Below are 20,471 nucleotides of genomic sequence, written 5' to 3' on the forward strand. Positions count from 1 at the left end.
TTCACACTTACCTTGATTTTTGATAAATGATGAACACCGTCATCTCATACAATAACATAAAAGCCAACCAGCAGTAATAAACATGTGATTATTGTTTTAAACATATACCTAATTAAATGTAAGTTAAACTAAAAGCATTATGCTACAGTGGCTTGCTGAAGTATTAGTTTGCTTGAATTCATTATCACTGAAAGCTAAGAACCCCTGCTGATTAGTGACTTGGTGTGATTTATATATGGCATTTAAATTAAAATCTCTTATGTCAGGAATTTAAATATTAGTTTCATATATACAGTAAAGTTAACTACAGGTGGATACTGGAGATTAATTGGCAGGAGTCAAACTGTAGTTCATTTATGTTAATTAATAACAATAATTAATAACAATTTCTGTGTCTAAAATGTTGCAGGAGCCAGAGTGACCTTAAAATGTGAAAATAAAGTTGATCCTGTGTAACAAGTAACACGTTTGTAAAAATAGCCCACGAAGTCAGAATCCTCCTCAGGGGGCTTCTTTCCCCAACAGATGGATGAATTTTCAAGATTTCACTTTGTTTTGTTGTTTTTTTTTTAAAAACAAAGTTGCGGTCTGCTATAATTTTATAAATCTGTTTCCTTAAGCTTACTTTTTCTGTACTTATATTGATATCTATTATATATATATATATATGTGTGTGTATTTTTAAAAGAAAAGAAAATGTATTCCAAAGGGGGGGCTGTTTACCCTTTATATACAGCTCAGTAAAATATATTGCATACTGTATTTTATCAGCCCATTCCTCTCATTATAAATCAGGTTGTCTGTACTGACACAGATTTACCACAAGATGGAGTCACAAACCACTGACTGAAACGCACTCCTGCTTCAGCACATAGGGCCACATCACTGTCTATGTTTACATGCGGCATTATGGCTTGCCTGCAATCAAACTTAATTAACTGTTACATAATTCAATTACTTGGGCTAATGAGTATTAGTGCCTTTCATGCTCAGTAATTTTACAACCATCTCAATCAGTTGTTGAGCTTAATAGCACTGACATTCACATCCTGTGGTTTTGAAGGAGGACTTGATCAAAAGTTTCAGGTGCTGGCCAATAAAAGGTAATGGGTATTCTCTAGTATACCTTGATTATAAGGCATAATATTGTTCATTTATAGGTTTTAATCTGTGCTTGCCTATGGTGTAAATCACTTTGAAGTTCATTCAGCTTAGAAATGTTAGTTCTCCTACTGCCTTAAAAATGTGAGTAAACTGCACTTTGGCTGATTAATTGTTTCAAGGTTGTGAAAGAGTAAAATTAGCTGCATTAAATTAACTGAACTTGAGAAAGCAAGTTTAATAAACTTAGGTCATTAAGTTGAATCAACTAGTCACAAAGACAATGACTGCACACAGACTTGCGTTTCTTTAACATCAGCTAAATTTGAGTGTTTCTTTCAGTCCCAGCTCTTGAAGCCATTTTTGGCAAGAGTCAGCACAAAGACAATCTGTGAGACTTGCTCCAGCTCCTAAAGAAATTACAATTCTAGGGGTGAATTCAGTACGAACCTTTGTCAAGACTAGAATTGCTTTGAAGACTATGAAAAGAAACAACCATAGCACAAATTAGCACATAGACTAGTAAAGACACACAGCAAGTTTTCTTGATTTCTGTTTTTTCTGAAATTACAACAAACAAGAGTATGTGGGAAGTTTAAACATTGCATCCTGGGAAGTCTGTTTACATGCTTGCTTTGTTTCCTTTAAACTTAATTTCATGAGTTAAGCAAACTTTCAGCTGTTCTTTATTCAACTCATAATTTTAAGTCAAGATACCTCAAGCTGTAAGGGCTCATGTTTTTAAGTATTTAGGTGGTCTGAAAATAAAAAAAAAGTGTATTAATTATTAGCTCAAATAACCCCCAATTAGCAAAACACTTGTGTTTATGTTAAATAAACTAGAAAATATATACTGATTTGATTAAATTTCTCGATGTTTATGTACAGTGGTTAGTGCATGAGTACTGATAAAACAGTGTTTGACTCAAATACATATTTGTTTCTCATATGAATGTGGATATAGACATATGTGTCAATATGTAAGTGGTTTAAGCAGCTTCATCCAGAAATGTCCTGGGAGTTTTTCTCATGCGTGGCTGCAGGCCAAAGAGGATACTGATGATCTGGTTTCTCTTTTCAGTACTGAGTGAAATCCCTGGATATCTTCTCATTGTGACACTTGTGTAAACAAGAGCCAAAGGATTTTCAAAGCAAACCATGGGAATATTTGATTTAAATAAAGCAAGCTGGGGAGAGGATTTCATTCTACCATTTACCAAGCATTTGTTACGAGACGGAAATATAACAGCAAAGAATCTTCTGAAAGAGAACGATTTGTGTCTCCAGATGGGATGAACGCGCAGCTATCATCTCAACAAAGAATACAATTATGCATTATGTTCCAGTGTTTGGAGAAAATGCAGGTGCTGCTCTTGCTTTTTCTCTAAAACAATAAGTGATGCCTTTGCTGGGTCGGGTACCTTAAAAGGTAACATTTGTCTTGTATAGAAAATGTATGGCTCGTGAGAGAGTCATTCTTTTGTGGTCACAACATCACAGCTACCAAACAGCAAGCGAAATGTGGATCCTATTGTGACAGTTGAACTCATTTAGCCTTGGTAAATGTTGGAGCAGTGTTGACTGATGACTGCATTATGTTAAAAAAACTGAACTTCTCAACATTCTGCCTCCAACAAGCAAATATTTCCACAGTAATATATGTGTGACTACTCTTTACGTATATTTAGATCACTTGTTAATTGCAACATAGCCAGAACTACCTCTCATAATTGAGTGCCAACTGTTGATTGCGATGCCTTCATCCATGGTTGGCCATTAAACCTTTATCATGGCTTTGCACCCGCCATTTTCCATCCACTGTGCATAATCTGTAATCTGTCAAGTACCGATCAAATGTAGCGCAAAACATGAGAGATTCATTATTTGACTCAAGCTACAGAGAAATAAATAATAAATACATCTAATCAGTTATAATATATAGAAAATGACACATATGTTTACTATTGTACATTTCCTCTATTACAGATAAAACAAAATAAATAAAGACAGTGTTATAATTGTAATTTTAAAATTATTTTGGTATAATTTGCACTATTTTATTTACATATGCATAACATTTTAGTACAATATAAACTAAAATACTTTAAATTAGGCTGTCTAATAGGCTATTTGAAGAGCTTTAGTGATAGTATGTTTTATCAATACATATTTTTACTCAAATCTGCAAAATACTAAAATGAATAGGACCAAGTGCGCACAGGCTTCCCGCTTGGCTGCTTTATATACGATGAATCCAGCCTCGCCTACATTCATTAGTTTAACCTTTGCGAAATATGCTAAATTATCTGCGGAGATTAGGATTAACCACAGACATAACAATATTAGTATGGCCTGACTAAATCCCCCGTGTGTAGCACCGTAATGTCTTGATGGACAGTGGCAGTGAAACGTAAATTCACCGCAGACTAATCGTTTGCGAAGCGCACATCCTCACCACAGCGCGCTTCTGTCGGACACAGACGGAGCGAGTAGAGAAGCTGCTGCTGTGTTCAGAAAATGGCCGACAGATTTTCTAGGTTCAACGAAGAGCGTGATTTCCAGGTAATGCATGTCGAACGACCGAGCATTTGCAAATATCCTAACATGTAGAGTTGTTTCGGCACACGGGTGTAGATTTAAACGTCGCAGACACAGAAGACACAGAATTAACGGCATCGTGCATTTCGGTGTGGATGTCGCTCGCTAGCACTGCAAGCTAGCTTAGCTTAGCGCTAGCGAGCGAGGCTAGTGCACTGCGGCTCTTCTCATTTTAACTTCCCCTACGTCTCAGTGTTTGGCTGTGTGCTATATTTGACTCCTGTCATGGTTTATTGGTTGGTTTATCAATATCAGCCCTTTCCAGCCACTTTAACCGTCCGAATCACGCAACAGCAGAGTGGAAACTGAAGTCCAACTAGCTCGTTAGTGACCTTGGGTTTTGGTTATTTATCGACATATGCTAACGATGGATAGCTGGCTAGCACATAGCTAGCTTGTACGCACATTAGGCAGCGTAGCGCTAATAGCCAGAAATGGCTGTATCATTTTGACAACCAAAATGCAAGCATAGCGGCTAGCTAGCATGTTCATGTTAACCTAGTAACAGTCAGCTATCTGATAATACATGAAATAACCACCGAAATCTACTTGAAGCCGCCCAGAGTACGAGTTTTAGGCATGATTAACGACACATTTTAAACATGTCTTGCTCAATCAAATTCAGATTCTCTCCAAACCCACCAAACTGTAAATAATGTGTTCTTTCCTTTTTGTAAATGCCACACCAATAAGTTGTTGTTTTTCTTGTTGTGACAGTGACAGGGGGATTTGCTTCATTTATGTTGTTTGATTCAATAATAAAACACCCTTTTTATATGAGATTGCACACTAAGATGGCATTAAAGAGACTTTATATTTTGCTTCAGCTTGAGGTCATTCATGAATTGCATCAATAAATTCACCTACACTGCCCATTAATAACATTATTTTTGTGACATTTCAGGTTTTATATCTACATTTGTGCTAGAGCTGAATTTCACAACCTGCTTCTGACTGTTTGTCTTCCACTTGCCTATCTGTGATCTAAGACCGCACCCAGTAAAAGACAAACACAACATTACTCACTGGACTACAAAATTAACTGGTTTCTAGTTTGTTAGTGGGTGTGTTTTTTCTCACCATAAACACACTTATATTTATCACAGGTATTTCCTTTCCAATCCCACTGGTAACATTATACTCTCCATGCTGACCCAGCATCAGCCACACTCTGCATCCAACAATACTTTAAGGCCGCTTAACCAGTTACTACTAGAGACCTGCCACGACTGACATAGTCGTTGTTAGTTAGTCTGCTAACTGTTAAAACAAGTTTTTCTTTTTAAATTGTAACTGAAATACCAGTTTTAACATCCATGTTTGTAATTGTAATCTGTGGATGAACGACAACATTATAATTTGAATTTAGGACGTCGTTTTCTGGCACAAAATACTTCAGAATTTTCTAGTTTATAATTACAGCGCAGTGTCTGCGGTAGTTTCAAGTGGGTTTATCAAATAAAGTCAACCTCTCGCATCTAGGTCAAGAGTTTTGGGATTACATCGGGGCTGTTGGTGTGTGATTTCTAAACAGCTTCAAAGCATAGTTTCTCTGAAGCATCTCTTCACACATCATATTGGCCAGTTTTTGATGTTATACTGTATAAACACAGGCATTGATATGAATATGAAGATGGCAAGCATATCTGCTAACCAATGTGTGTGCCATTTTTATTTTAAAAAAAACAAAAAATTGCTTCTTTGTATTGTCTCTATGACCTTGTGTGTGTATTTTTCCAGTGGTTTTTGCAGGAAGAGAAGAATTGCTGCATCAACAGCAATGTTCAAGCCTGGTTAGATTAAGAGTTTAGATCAGTAATTGAAATATGTACTCCGGGGGAAATGCTGTCTTTATTTTTGGGACCTCTATTTAAGCATGCACTAAAAACAAACAAAAAAAAAAAAAGTTTGAAGGACAGTGAAGCTAGTGATCCTCTGATTTGGTTTAAAAGTTTTTGGTTTATCAACTATTTGGTCTTTTGTCATTGTAGAGAATAGTGTCAAACTTGGCTGCAACCTGTAGCTGTTTGTTTTTTTGGAAGGAATCAGCTGTTTTCTGGAGTTAATGTGATAAAGTAGGCAAATTATAAGACAAGCAATGACGTGCACTACAACTTTAATCATGTGTATTGGAAAGAGTCTGAGAAACTGCTTGTTTTTTTCCTCTGCAGCCACTGTGGAACTCAGTTTTCTGCTATTTTGTCAGTGAGAGGTGAATTGCTGTGTGGTCTGAATGAGTCTGTTGAGGGAGCTCCGGCTCAGCACAGTGGAGCTCTGTGTGTGAGATCTGCTGCGAAGGCATTCATATGCTCAGTATTCAGAAAGTTTCTCACTGACTCCATGGATTAAAGCTTGCTGCCAAGCAACACAGGACAGGAAACACCCACAGATGGTCTACCTAATATCCACTGCACAACCAGCCAAACAGCACTGTCCACTCTATTGATTTAAATTGTTGTTGGAGCTTTATTGTGCAAGTAGTCTTGAGTAGCAGAAAAATACAAGGCAATTTATGAGCACCTGCAGAGGTGTCCAGAAGTAGTGCTCTCATTTTCTAATGTGGTGTGGTGTGGAGGATCCACTTCTCTGATGTAGCAACATTGGCAATTTACTCATGTAATGCACATCAGAATACAAGGCCAGCATCATTTCTATGACACATTGCTGTGATGTTTGTGTGTTAGAGTCAGGGTGATGAGGAAACAAACAGAAGTGAAAAGATGAAGTCACTGTGGTAGGTACAGGCGGTGCTGATAACATATTAAGTGTTCTGAGCAGAAAGTCAGGAGAGGAAGAGAATAGGGGGAAGAGCAGGGAGCCATCGATTTGTTCATAAATAAATCCTTTCTCTTCCCCGGCATCTCTCCTTCTCATAATCCCTGGCTTCACTCATGCTGATGCAGGGTCCTGTTTCATTTGAATTAATGACTGCCAGTGTAGCATCAAATCACCTCATTTTGGTGGGCTGATTTGAACAATTGCTTATCTCTGCAAAACCAGATTCCCTAGAGAATGTGGCGGTGAAAGCTCATTGCATGGCTCAGCCACGTTGGCATTGTCTTTTTACAGCAGTGGTTGCTTCACAGTTCTGCAGAATCAGAAAATGCTGTAAGCTGTAAGCTATTTTCAGTTATGTTACAAATAATACAAGAAGCTTTCAATCATATGAAGGCAAAGTGAAGGTCGTGTTGTACGTGTTCAATACCTTAAGCACGCATGACAGTGTGAAGTAAAATCTCAATGTGTTGTGTGGGTTGTAGTTACATTCAGTTTGCTGTCCACAAGCGTGCTATTGCTTGCACTGCAAGTGGCTAGTAAATAATATAATACCATGTAATATTTTTGGAACCTTTCAGTTTTCTGCTTATGTGGAGGTCAGGAGAAAACTGACTCACAAACATGACCTTCGTCTCTCCTCTGCTGCTAAAGAGAGGAAGCCATCTGTCTCAGAGCAGAGACTGCTCTATAAACTCACTCCTTTGGTCGGGGTAGTAAGCCCATTACTCACTCTCTGTCCAACCCAGGGCATGGACTTTAATATACATGCTCAGTTTGTGTATGTAAAGCTTTGCTTTAGAGTCACACAGCAAATATCACAGCAAATTTGGCAAGTGTTCCTTCACTGTCACTGCTGGAATACATTTACCAAGAAATAAAGAGAAAGAAATCAACCCTGTAAAGTCCATTTTCAGTCATGGCTATGAATATGCTAAAACATTTGTTAAGTGAAATTTACATTATATTTATAAACCTCAAACTGAAGGTTCTTTCATATTGCAATATCTGAAAAATGTAGTAGGTTGTGTTGGAGGTAATGGGGAAACAAAGAGAATAGCAGCAACACAATCTGATACATGTGTGTTTTTTCTTGTGGTATGTGGTGTTTAGCATCTATGTTGGATTTAATAGAAATGTTTTACTCTATATTATTACTATATGGTATTTTCTTGATATACTTCCTAATTTATTGTTAACAATATGGTGTACATGTTTTACTTGAATGTGATAATAGATGTGGCATAGACACATGTATCTACTTTACTGATATATGTTGGTCAACAAAGGCTCAAAGAAAGAACAATGAGTCCAGAACCAGTTGAGATGCTGACCTGATTCTTGATAAACACATCTTGTTCTCTGGAGAACATAAACTTGTTTTGTCCTACTATTCATTTGGTGTGATTGACTGTTAGTCAGTGCAAATGACAGGCAGTAGGTATGCTTCCAGACATGAAAATGCAGCCAGTCATTGTCTTGTTTCCAAATGATTTTTGTATCTGTGGCTGAAGTCTTGCTCAGAATCTGTTCCTGTTATTACTGTCAATTAGGAAGGCAACCAGTGATTATCTTTACTATACATAAAACTGCCATTTTTCTGAGTTCACAGATTATTCATTTGATCTCTGTCAGAATATTCTGAAGAATAGTTATTACAATCTCTCAGATGTCTTCAAGCTGCTTGTTTTGTCCAGTCAATAGTCAAAAAATCCAAATAGGTTCAGTTTATTATCACATAAGACAGCAAAGTCTGTTACTTGAAATTGACTTGCTGATTAATTGGGAAATAAAGCAGTTTTTCTGTGAGTTGACCAGTTTCAGCTCTACTACCAATGCTTACCAGCTTCCTGACATAATTCTAAAATAAAGTTCTATTTGTGTCTCTGACAGGGGGGGAATCACTTTGACCAGTATGAAGAAGGCCAGTTGGAGCTGGAGCAGGCATCCCTGGACAAGCCCATCGAATCGGTAAGGCTGCATCCATCATCCCGCACCATTGGACCAGCTGTGAGAGTGGATATGATTGGTCCAGGGAGAAATAAGAACCACACCTTTTTACTCCATTCATACTGTCCGTGTAGATGCATCCAGTGTTTTCTTGAACACACTTGCCACCTAACCTTTAGAAATCACTTGTCTCATGTCCATTAATACCCTTAAAGTCCCTCCCACTTCCCATGTCCTCTGCCTTCTCCATTTCCTGTGTGACAGTTAAGATGATTATGTATATGCTAAGATTTTCCTGTTTTTATGTAGAGCTTACAGATAAATGTTAGATTTTTGTATCAGTCTCCCATTAGTCATTGTTAGTCATTTTAGCACTATGAGAAGAGATGAAAGCATGGAGTGGACGAAGCACTGTCATTAATGGCTGTTACCTAAATACTGTAGCTGTTCATTAATTATAAACTCATTCAAATGAAATATCCTTATTTGGTAATGATCAGATTTTACTCTGAATACAGCTACTTTAAGCAGGGTCCCCACACAGAGCTGTACAGTTTTGTTATGTTTTTATGATTCATTGGAGACCCACTTATTTACCTTTGATATAAGAATTATTTGGATTTATGTAGTTACACATAAAGCCCTCTTATGTGAGTACATCCAAACTCATTGAATATAAGTTGCAAGGCAGATACGGATTTTAAAACAGCCAGATTACAAAGAGTTTACATTTGTATATGGGATTGTTTTGCAGTGACTCAAATTTTCCTGTTTATGAAAAGTCGGCAGTGCTTATTCCACCCCATTTAGCAAACAAGAGTGCGCACATTAGATGGTGTGAATGGTTACATTTGTGTTTGAGTGAATGTGTGTCTATGTAGCTTTAGAATTTATGTGTTAGTGTATAGTGTTTGTCTCTATAGGACAGTTATCTTATTGTACACAACTTGGGGTGTTCGACATTTCTCTCCTGCAGCGAATTGGCCCCTATTAGCTAAGCAGCAATGACCCGGTTTGTATTTGCACGCTCTGCTTTCTTACTCCTATCTTTAGGGTCCTTGTAACGCTTCTCTGACTGTCTTTCTCTCTTTCTCTCTCTCTCTCTCTCTCTCTCTCTCTCACTCTCTCTCACTCTGTTTCACCACTGTCACACTTTACATCTATTCTCTCTCTCTCTATCTCTACCTCTCTCTCGCTCCCTCCCTACTACACAGTGATTCGGTGTACAGTACCCTCTGTCATTCTGTGCTGGCATGGTGCTTGTGCAACTGGGACTGCATTTTTCGCTGAAGAGGCACATCGATAATAGCGCAGGCAGCTCTCTTCTTTCTGTCTTTCCCACTCTCTCCATCCCCGCCCCCTTCTGTCTCTGAAGCACTGTGGTGAGCAGGCCCAAACTCCTCTAACCTCCACAGTGTCAGGTCGCCTCTCCTCAACATAATGAATGTGCTGTGCCAACCAGTCAGACAGGATGAGCCACCAGGTAGAGAGCAAAATAGTGGTGCACCTGCAACATTTATGCATAGCGACATAGTAATGACTACAGGCATGTTTTTCTTCAATTAAAACTGCATTTAACAGTTGACATGGCTAATTTGCAAGTAAATTAGATTTTAAGATCATGAATAAACATAAGTATAAATAAATTGCTAAAACAGCCAAAATAATACCTTGAAAAGAAAAAATTAAAGCTATAAACATATATACCATATTTATTTTTTTAGAGGACAAAATCAGATGAGACTCAACATGCAGCCAGCTTTTACAAAAATGTGCCTACATTTTTTTTTTCAAACAAACGAGATGTAGGTTACAAATGAATGTTATGTATTATGATGGTTTTTGGTCTTGAAGTAGCTGCAGGAGAAAAAGAAGTCATTAAAAAATGACATTTACACGTGCCTTACTTATTATTTAAAAGTGTGAGCTTAAAGGTGTTTTTCATATTACAGCTAGAATTCAGGAAACGACAAATATAAAAAGGTTCAGTTCTGCTCAAGGTGTACTGTACTTTCTCACAGACACACAAACAATTTCCACTGCGTGTAGGTGGTGGAGAGGGAGAGAAGCATAGGAGAGAGGTGGCCTGCTCACCTGGCTTGAGTGGCTCTTTTGCTCCTGCGCTATTATTAGTGGAGGGGAGCTGAGGGCCGCGCTGCAGCATCATACAGTTCTTTACACATCCGTGGAAAAATGGCCACAACAGAAGTGCCATCAACTGTCACCAATAATAATACTCAACATAGTCTTTTTGGAAAGTGCATGCTCTTAAAGAAGCTTGTTTTATCCAAGGCAGACAAACATGACAATTCGTTACCTATTAAAACTGATCAACCTGATGATCGGAAATTTAGTGGATTGAAGAAGTTTTGTGACATCGTAAAAAAGCTTCATCATAAAAAGGCATGACTCTAGTTAAAAAGTAAAAATCCTCACAGCGTCATCAGAATAGAAGACAAGGAATGTTGTCTACACTTTCTAAGCTTCATAATAGACCACCAGCTATGATTAATAGTACATCTTAATAGATATTTGAAATGCTAAAGCATGTCATTAGGTTCACAGATCAGTCCCTGCCTCCTTAGTGCAAACCTCTGAGGTGGTGGGATTTGTGGCAATTGTCCACCAGTGTTACATCTTGAAACTGTTAGTGAATGCTTCAGCCCAACTTCTCGGAGCCCCTCCCTTGCCACTTACTGTGTGTGATCTATAGGCAGCTAGAGGTCTGTGGTACTTTATTGGGATCTTTTTTCTCTTCCTGTCTTTCCCCTTTGGTCTTTTGCTATTTCTCTCTAACACTGTTTTTGCATTGCATGTGTTAACTTGGTAGCATTCAGTACTATTACCTCACAACACTCTGTCCTAATCACTACTACAATTTTTTCTCCCAGACTCATTCCTCCCACGTCTCTTACCCCTCCCAGTCCTTTAAACCTACCATCCTCCTTCCTCCTCTTACCTGACCCAGTGCCAGAGCGATATGCAGCGGGCAGCCTCAGAGCCACAGAACCCACACATACACACCGGAATTCCAAGAAATACATGTATACAGGTTCATACAGATCACAGGAAGACGACTTATATTTTTATTTTTATGCTAATATTTATCTTTAATACATTCCCTGAGGCCCACCAGGAGAGCTGTTGGCCTTTGCATTACAGCCCTACAGTTTTTGGCACAGCTGTTTGTCTCTGTTAACTGTTAAACTTCTCTCACCTATTGGGTGGCAAGAAGACCACAAGCGAAAGGTCAAACCCAGCCGTTTTAACATCCAGACCCATGCTTTTTTTTTCCCCCTTCTTTTTTTGACACCACCACAGGCTGTACATTTAGCACCAGATTTAACCTTGTGAACAGAAGGAGTGATGGTCAAGGTCATTGGTAAGACCCTCCAAGTGGTTTTTCTGTCAAGGTTAGCAGTGTAGTAAGACTGGACATAAAACAAAACAACTAATGGAATAAAAAATAACAAACCAACAAACATTTCACTTACCTACATTTTGCTAAATTTCCAGTCCTTGAAATGGGGCTTCAGAATTATCAGGTAAGTATGTATTTTTAAATTATTATTATTTTTTTTAATTTCACTAATTAATCTCTGCTTTTCTGTGATTCCCCCATCACTCACTTACTGAAATCTTTAAATCCTTCACATTGATCTGACAGCTCTACACTTGCATCCATCTACTCAGACAAAGGTCCATTTGTTTTAGTCATTTGCTTCTTGGTGCACCTAGACAGTTTTCATTTAGTCACATTTGAAGTGGCTGACACTGACCAGGAACGTACTGAGTACCAAACACAAGGGAGCTGCTAAAATTTGTAAGGAGAAGCAGACAGCAGAGCCTGTCCACCACCGGCAGCCCACATTTTGCAAGACAGCTCCCTAATGTGTCTGTCTCAGTCTTCTTTTAGAACATGCAGAATATCTGATCTGTTGTCCAAGAAAAATAACAAAATATGTGGTTTTGTTTAGTTAACGTTGAGACACTTAGGGGGATAAGTATGCCTGTTCCTTGTTACATCCTCTCTAGTAATCTGAGCTAGAGCAATTTTACATTCCCAGACAAGGACTCACAAACGCGCGCACAAACACACACACACACACACACACACACACACACACACTCAGTCCCATAAAAATGGCTGTATAGACTGAAACAGTAAAACAAAATACTCTGAGGTCTCTAGCTGGGGTCCCCTGCATATCACTTCCCTTACCCATATCTTTTGCCATGCACTGTGCCAGTGACAGCACATTGCACACTTTAAAAAACAAAAAACCCTCCTGTAGATCTCTTTTGTTTGGATAACATTTTCTATTTTTTTTCTTTCTCCTGTATTAACAGTCAGTTGGTGGATTTATTGAAATGCCTACCTTTTCTGTTTGTATACAGTATTATGTTTGTTTAAAAGCAAAGAGAGATTTGTATTTTTAAGAACTAGAGAAGCTAGCAGAATTGCAGTTGAAAGCGTTTGGCCGGTTTCTTACGTTGTGTCACGTGTGACTGTTTTTTTGACAGCCCAGTATTTTAAAGCCAGGTTCGTATGGAAATGCCTTCACTCCACTTGCACTGCTGTTGGACTCGCCGTCGTTGCTTTCATCCGTCTGTCTGTCTATTCTTTTGGTGCACTCATCTGTTGTTCAACACTCAGTCTGCACCTCATCTCCGCCCTCTAACCTGTGCTGAGCCCATTTTGACCTAATCTCTTTACAGTTGCAACTGTTGCCTCATCCAACTTGCCTTTCCTGTATTTAGTTTGTTTTAAATGTCTTCAATAAAGGTATTAATAAAAATAAAAAAGAAAGGGGAAAGATGTTCAATTCAAGGTCAGGCTAAAATTCTCCAAGGTTGCAGAGGTTTGCTTCTCATTCTGTAGTCTTTGGCTGAACCTCTTTGACTTTTTTGATAAAGAATAAACAAATCAGCTGGCAGGAACTGTTTAGACTCCAAGCAAGTGTATTTCTCAGCTGCTTGTTTAGGGTGCTTTTTTTTATTTCCCTCTTCCTTCAAGCCTCATAGATCAGCTAATTCCCCAAATCAATAGATGCTCATGTGCAGAGTGTTGTTGCACCATAATACTGCAGTAGAGGACAGAAGCAGGCCCAATGTCAGTGGCAGGAGTGGCGTTCACTGCAGCAAACTCTGCAGTGTTTCTCTACACAATGCAGTCAGGAGACACTAAGCAAGGAGTGTACTTTACCAGTCACACAGCCTCTAATTCTGTTCATCTTATGATTTGATTAAAAAATCTTCAAGGTAGGAAAAAGCCATACAGTGATTTGCAGGATCTGTTAATGTAGTTTTCAGTGTCCCAGTTTATGAGTTGATACAGGCAGGTTGTTTCCAGTTGTTTTTCTGCCATTTGAACCAGCACAGATTCCTCTCTTATCTCATCTTACTGTGGAAAGGATCTGACAGTCACACAGAGTAAGCATAGCTCATACATGCATGAAATGGAGGGGGAAAATACCAAACCCCGACAGAAACAGGAAGTGAAGAACTTTAACCTCTCTCTTGAGTATTCGCGGCAAATGTCAACCAGATGACTTGGATATATTTAATCCAGTCATCCTGATGCTGAAGTGACATTTGTCAGTTTACAACTGACATACTTTTTGTTTTTTCTTCCAGGAATGCTAAATATGGCAAAGGAAGGCTACAGTTTGCTCTGAAATGCCAACAACTGTGATTTACAAAAACAAACAAACAAAAAAGAAAGGATTAAGCCAAATATATGCCAGTTGCGACCTTGTGGGCGGAGATGCAGTGTATGCTGTGTGTGAGACTTCTACTCCCCTTCACATGCACTAACCCATACGAGCCCAACTCACTTCCACCACCCTAGAAATTCACCCTCATCATGGCTCAGCCTGCTCTGTTCTGCCCCTTTATCCCGACCTCCTCTTTTGTTAAAGAGAACTAATTGAGCCCTGTTGAGCCATCACCTTCCTCTCTGTGCCTGATCCACCTGATACTAACACAGTTGGAGTTTTGTTAACCCGTCCTCCACCCCCAGCCCGCCCCACCCCTCTGTATGTATACCATTCACAGTGCGCTACTAACTCCGACGATCCTTTTTGTTAAAATACTTTAACAAAAAGCTGCATGCTGTTTTTTTCTGTTTTGTTCCAACCCCTTCACTTTCTGTTTGTGAAAGTTGATGTCAATCTCTTTGTGATTATAAATATCCTTTTTGTTTGGTTTGTATGTTTTTTGGTAGAATGCAGCACTCTGGTGAATGTTAGACAAGCTTGGAATAGTTATAATCACAACAGAAAAACACTGCTTATTAAGAAATCTCATTGTTTCCTGTTTATTTGTGCTTGAGGATGTACTGTAGTGTGTAGTGGTGGGACGGTCTTGCATTTCACTTAATGTTTTTGTTTTCTTGCTGACCCATACTAGTGATATAACGGTCTCCGACATGCACATTTGGCCCCACGATGTACTAAGAATTCCTGTTGTGTATGTTCTTGCACTCCTTTCTAGCCTCTTTGGTTCATTATCCTGGTTATCTGGTTCATTGCCTGGTCTTGTCACCATTGTTAGTCGTGTAATGTTTGTCATAGCCATCATTGGTATTAGAAGAAAAGCAGAAAAAGAGTACTTTAAAGTAGATGGCCTTAATGCACATTTTTGGGGGTCCACTATGATGAACTCAATGTAAGTACATTTATGCAAACCAATCAGAAAAGGCCATCTAATCTGTAAAGTATTTCTTGTAGTTTCTGAATGCCAATGTTATCTATGATAATCAAGTTAGAGACATGCTAACTGCATACGTTCTTGTCTAATAATTGTTTGAAAGTGTGAACATGGCTGGGTGCGGACAATCGATAACAAACCAGAGATGCTGGAGGTGTACAAAAACATGTACAGCAGCTATTTTTAGTATATCAGATGGGGCTACATGCACACAACGTTTCCCTCTCTTCACCTGCACACCCACATATCCCCTCACACGTGCATATTCTGTCCACCCTGGGCCTTGTAATGGTAATCCAAGGCCCACTAGCTCCACTTCTGTCTCTTCCTCTCGCTATATTATTTGTGACAGCTACATTATGTTTCATGGTGCTCCCCTTGTCATGGTTACGGAATCACAGCAAGCTTGGAGTTTCTGGTCTTCGTTTTGTTAATGCTAGATTTCCATACCTGTTCTGTGTCACTTTTCTTTGTGTACTAAGATCTTGCTCTGTAGTGGTTCATATATGTATGCGTGTGATACATATATTGCCCTCTCCTTACTCCTCCTCCTCTTAACCTCTCAGTTAGTGGATGTGACTTGATGTGTTATCTTTATCATCCAAAAAAAAAAAAGAGAAATGCTCATGCCCAATTTCTTTGCCTGAAAAATGTTTTTTAAACTGCACTCCTACTCTAGGAGGATATCTTGTAGCTTACAGACTACATACAGCCTCATGTATTCATCATAGTGGAAATCCTACCCTTCCTCTCAGTCTCCCACCCTTTATCCCCCCTCCCTTCCCCTCAGCTGCCCTTACCACTCCTTGTGCTGGAAGACACTGATTGTTACACGCTGTAGGTGATGACGATAATGACGATGGTGATGGTGGTGGTGGTTGTGCTGATGATGATAGCGTGATCTGAGTGTTTTTATTTTATTTTGTTTGTGTTGTCACCCGTGCCCACGGGGTAAAGCTCCTCTTATTATTGGAATATTTTTGGTTTTTTTCTCCTCTGTTCTCTCTGCTAGGATAACATCGGGCACCGGCTGCTTCAGAAACATGGCTGGAAGTTGGGACAAGGCCTTGGCAAAACTATGCAGGGTAAGAATACACTCCTCTGTACACCTATGCTCTCATGTATGCTGGTGGTACTGAGCCACTACCTTCTGTCATTTTCTTTCCCCTCACATTTACAGTTGCTTTTTTTCTTTCTTTCTTTTTTTTTCTTTTTTTTGGACGAGCAGATATTGTTTTCTCTTCACATCCTTTCTCTGACCTCTTCCTTTGTGTCTGGGTAGAATGGAATATTACCTAAACAAATGTCATTTCAGTTGCTCTTGTCACTCTCATGCTACTGTTACCTCAAATTTAAAGAGAGAAGAAAATACTCCTGAGGTCTTATAAAGGATTAAGACTGAGGAAAGGAACTCTGGGAGTTGAGGGATGGAAGGGAAGGGTTTATTTGACTTCCCTTGATGCATTTAGTTCACAGAAATTCAGATTAAAGTTGACTTTGCATACTAGGTTGTTTTAGCCATCCATCTTGGAGGGAAGTGGTTATGAACATACAGTTTGCTGATTTGCTAGTTTCTTTGTTGCCTGCAGGGGATGTCTTTGTTTTTACATTTTTCAGATTTTGTCTTGAACCCCTGGTTGAAAACATATTCTGATCAGATCACTTTCTTGGTTTATAACCTAGTTATAGGTGCTAAGCGTTGTTTAAACATGGGCACTTTTTTCGTGCAGTGATGCACATAATGAAGAGCACACGGTTGACTTTGAAAACACCCACCAGCCAACATCAAACATGGCTGTGTCTTTGCTGGAATGTATGGCCTCAAATTAAACTCCAAACTTTTCTCAGGTCTTGTCTGGATCTGAGGGAATGTTCAAATTGTGCCCTAAGGTTTTACAAGACTTGCAGTACCAGTCTGACATTGCACTCAGGTCTACTTAAGCTTTATTTGGAAAAATACAGCTCTGTCACTCATTGGAAGGGAGCCAGTGTGCCAGTGTAGTCCAACACAGGGTTGTCCTGCAAAAAAACAGTTAAACATGCCATGATGCTGGCTGCAGTGCAAAATGGTATTATTAGGCCAGCGGTCTGCGTTGGACAATCGCATTCACTCAGCTTCTCTCTCCTTTCAACATGGATACAGTATTTCTGCTGTTGACTCAAGTTACCGCTGTGATAGCTTTCCACAATTTTCAGATCCTGTTTGTGGGCACCTGTTGTGTTTCATTTTTGTTACTGCTAGGTGAACATGATTATCTAATAATTCTAACTATACATCAATCACCATATTAAATTGTCATACTGATGCTTTAATCAGCACTGCCCTGTAGTACAGCCAGTTTAAAACAGGATTGTTTTTACTCTAAATCCTTGTAGTTTTTGGAATGTCTATGCAACATCTGCAAGCTTAAAAATCTAAAACACCATTTTATTGAAGATTTTTCTCTTTCAGTTTAAGATTGAGGACTGTTGTGTGTTTTGAGTTGAAATGCTATGCACATCAAATTAATTTTGTAAGATGTAGAAAGCTTTAGACTACAAGCTGCATTAAAGAGGTTTACTCTCTGTGGACCATTCTCTGTAATGGAATGGCCTAGTTGATATTGACTTGGTCTAAGAGGTAGAAGGCTGCACATATCTGAGTGTGTGGGTTGGTCTTGGCTGACGTTAGCACCTCATTAGCTCAACCCTGCAGTGCTCATAGGCTCATTGGCTCAGAGGCAGTGGTGCAGGGCCCTGGCATGTTTCCACTGAGCCCTTTCCTGTCTCTTCACCGGCTTTCCTGTGCTCATCAGTATCTTCATTTTCTCTATGTTCCTGACTTTCTTAAGCCTTTCTTCATAGCCTCACCCGACTCTGAAATCTGCCCAAAAGAGATGATGTATAACATCGTCCTCAAGTGATGTCATCACTGGCAGGCCAATGACTCCTCGCAGTCTGTTAAGAATGAAAGCTTGTTTTTCTACATAATTCCTGGCATGTAGTCTTGTCTACCTCCTCCACCATTTCCTTCTCTATTCTCTGGATCCATACCATTTTAGTCATTTCTGACCTATTCATCTCTATTTGTTGCTCAATTGCAACTCTTGCTCAAGTGCATTACTCACCCAGCAGCACATCTGTTCCCAATATTAGCATTTAAATGAGAAACACCACTCATTCAACAAAACTGAGTCTCCAGCATACACCCAAACTATAGACACGTTATATCCTGGACATGAACATTTAGGGGTTTGTTAAGTAATTCAGTTGCTTAAATTTGCACTTTAAATTGAAAAATACAGAGATATCTGTGTTCACACGAGTGCTGCTTAACTGGATTTGTTGACAGCATAGTTAGATTACTGAAATGACGTCTGTAAAGTTCATGTGTTCCTTATTTTTATGGTTCTGTCAATGACATTCACATATCCACTGTTGTCAGTCTACAGAAATAGAAAAAAAAATCCTTTAAAAAGTCTTGCACTTTTGAAACATGCAGTGTCAGGTTTTATCTAATAAGTGACCAGGGAGAGTCTCCTTACTTTACCAGAAAGTGAGTATAATTCTAAATGTATTTGTTTGCTGACAAATAGAGGAGGAAGAACATTTTCAGCTGTTGATGTACAGTAAATGTTATGCTTATTTACCTTAGTGTCGAAAAGCCCTTGCAGACAGGTATTGATGTGAGTCATCTTGATCTTTACTTTGCCAGCTCTCAGCATTGCTGTGTGGTCTTTAGGTATTCAAATGTTGTGTGAATCTTCCAGCAACAAGTATTATTTTGCTGATGGCAATTTGCAATCGATATGACATGTCACTCGTGGTAGTTACATGGATTGTTAGGATTTCAGATGGCGACACCGTGTATTTATCACAAGTCTAAGGAAGAACTTTGCGCTTGAAACTTGCGGCAAATAAAATATTTTAATGGGAGCTATTTGGTGTGTGGATCTATCTATTTTCAACTCTGATCTTCCACAGACACCCAGATCTGATGACTGGTTGTTGTGCGTCGTTGTCGCTGCCGTAGCACCTCTCTTTCATGCACATATATGGCCTTGGTTCCCTGTGTCGTCTAATAGGTATTCTCAGCCTGGCCGTGGCCAGAGACCAGAGTAGACCAGGAAGCTGCTTCATTCTGGGCAAACTGACAAGTGTATGGACGCTTACAACAGCAAAAATGTCAGAGCTTAGCATTTGGTATCCATCGTTGTTTATTTCTATCTGGCCTTGAACAGCTGAATAGCAATCTATTGGATGTGATAAGGATGTGTGCTTTGTGTGGAGGAGAGAACAAGTTGCAGGGGCTGACTGTGCTCTTGTTTTTGCCGCTGGCACCACTCATGTGGTTATGTAAGCATCCTGCTTTGTGGGCAGATGAGACTGCGGCAAATTGTGTCCAGTTGTTGTGTAGGAATTAATGGCCTAGTGTTGGAGCCCACTATCTCTGTCAAATGTGCAAATATACCAAGGAGTAGGCTCACAACACAATTGCACCATTGCATCTCATTGAAGTCTGCTGGATAATCATTGTAATCTTCCTCTCCTTTCCTGTCCTCGTTGCCAGAAGAGACAGTTGTTGAAATTTGAAGTTAAAGCATTGTGTCCCCTTTTTTAATTTTTCACTGTATTGACTTTGTTCTTATTCTTCTTTTGTCCCTTTTGCCCCTTTTTAGGTAAGGTTTGTTGGATCCCCTCTGTATGTCAGTATGCGTGTGTGTGGGTGTGTTTTCTTTCTCCCACTCTGCAGTTGACCTCAGTGTAACACCCCTTTTACAGTGTATCATAGGCTAATGGCCTCTGTCAGCTTCCTCCTCTTTGCTTCATAATCACTAAACCTTTATTTCAATCTGCTTATGAGTAAAGTGCTTCGATTTGAATTAAGAACAAAGATCCATTTGAAATCAAGGTAGACTTAGGAAGCCATGATTCCATCACATCCCTTAGAATCATCACCTCCACGTATTTTAGATTTTTTTTCCTCTTTGAGTTTCCGTGGCTGCTGTCGGGTAATCTGATTGGCTGTAACCACGGCTCAGACTTTGAATGGCTTGCAGAGTAGACAAGTTTTCTCCCCTCTGCTTGTTTGCCTGTTTCTACCTCCAAACCTTTGAAACTCGTGTGTATGTGTGTGGTCATTATGTGGGACTGAGACGTGTGTGTGTCTGCTACTGACCGGGCCATAGAGTCAACTTACAGGGAAAACCTCTCCACCCTTCTACACCCCAAGTGTCTTAGTCCCCATGGTTACAGGCTCCCATCCTCCCCCTGTTTCTTTGCCCCTCCTGCACAGCATGTTTGTCCCAGAGGTGCACTCCTGCCTGCCTCAAACTGTCACTCACCTGGGGCTTTAA

The 20,471-nt window shown here is 39.4% G+C and overlaps 1 protein-coding gene across 11 annotated transcripts in view; it reads left to right on the forward strand.

Annotated features, from left to right (window-relative positions):
* Positions 1 to 3,549: 3,549 nt before the first annotated feature.
* The window catches only part of gpatch8 (G patch domain containing 8), a 28,446-nt gene continuing 11,524 nt past the window's right edge, over positions 3,550 to 20,471 (forward strand). For 2 of the 11 annotated variants that reach the window (XM_008304289.1, XM_008304283.1), the window contains exons 1-3: positions 3,643 to 3,663; positions 8,368 to 12,967; positions 16,148 to 16,220. Coding sequence is in view for 7 of the 11 variants with exons in the window: in XM_008304283.1 (XP_008302505.1) it covers positions 16,214 to 16,220 (7 nt within the window). In the remaining 4 variants the exon portion in view is untranslated. Of the gene's footprint in view, positions 3,664 to 7,505; positions 7,511 to 8,367; positions 16,221 to 20,471 lie in introns of those variants that run through there. The other 9 variants (XM_008304284.1, XM_008304286.1, XM_008304281.1 and 6 more) reach the window with 9 other exon arrangements.

This window comes from Stegastes partitus, unplaced genomic scaffold (assembly GCF_000690725.1).
Source record: "Stegastes partitus isolate 25-593 unplaced genomic scaffold, Stegastes_partitus-1.0.2 Scaffold2184, whole genome shotgun sequence".
Lineage (NCBI taxonomy): Eukaryota > Metazoa > Chordata > Actinopteri > Pomacentridae > Stegastes > Stegastes partitus.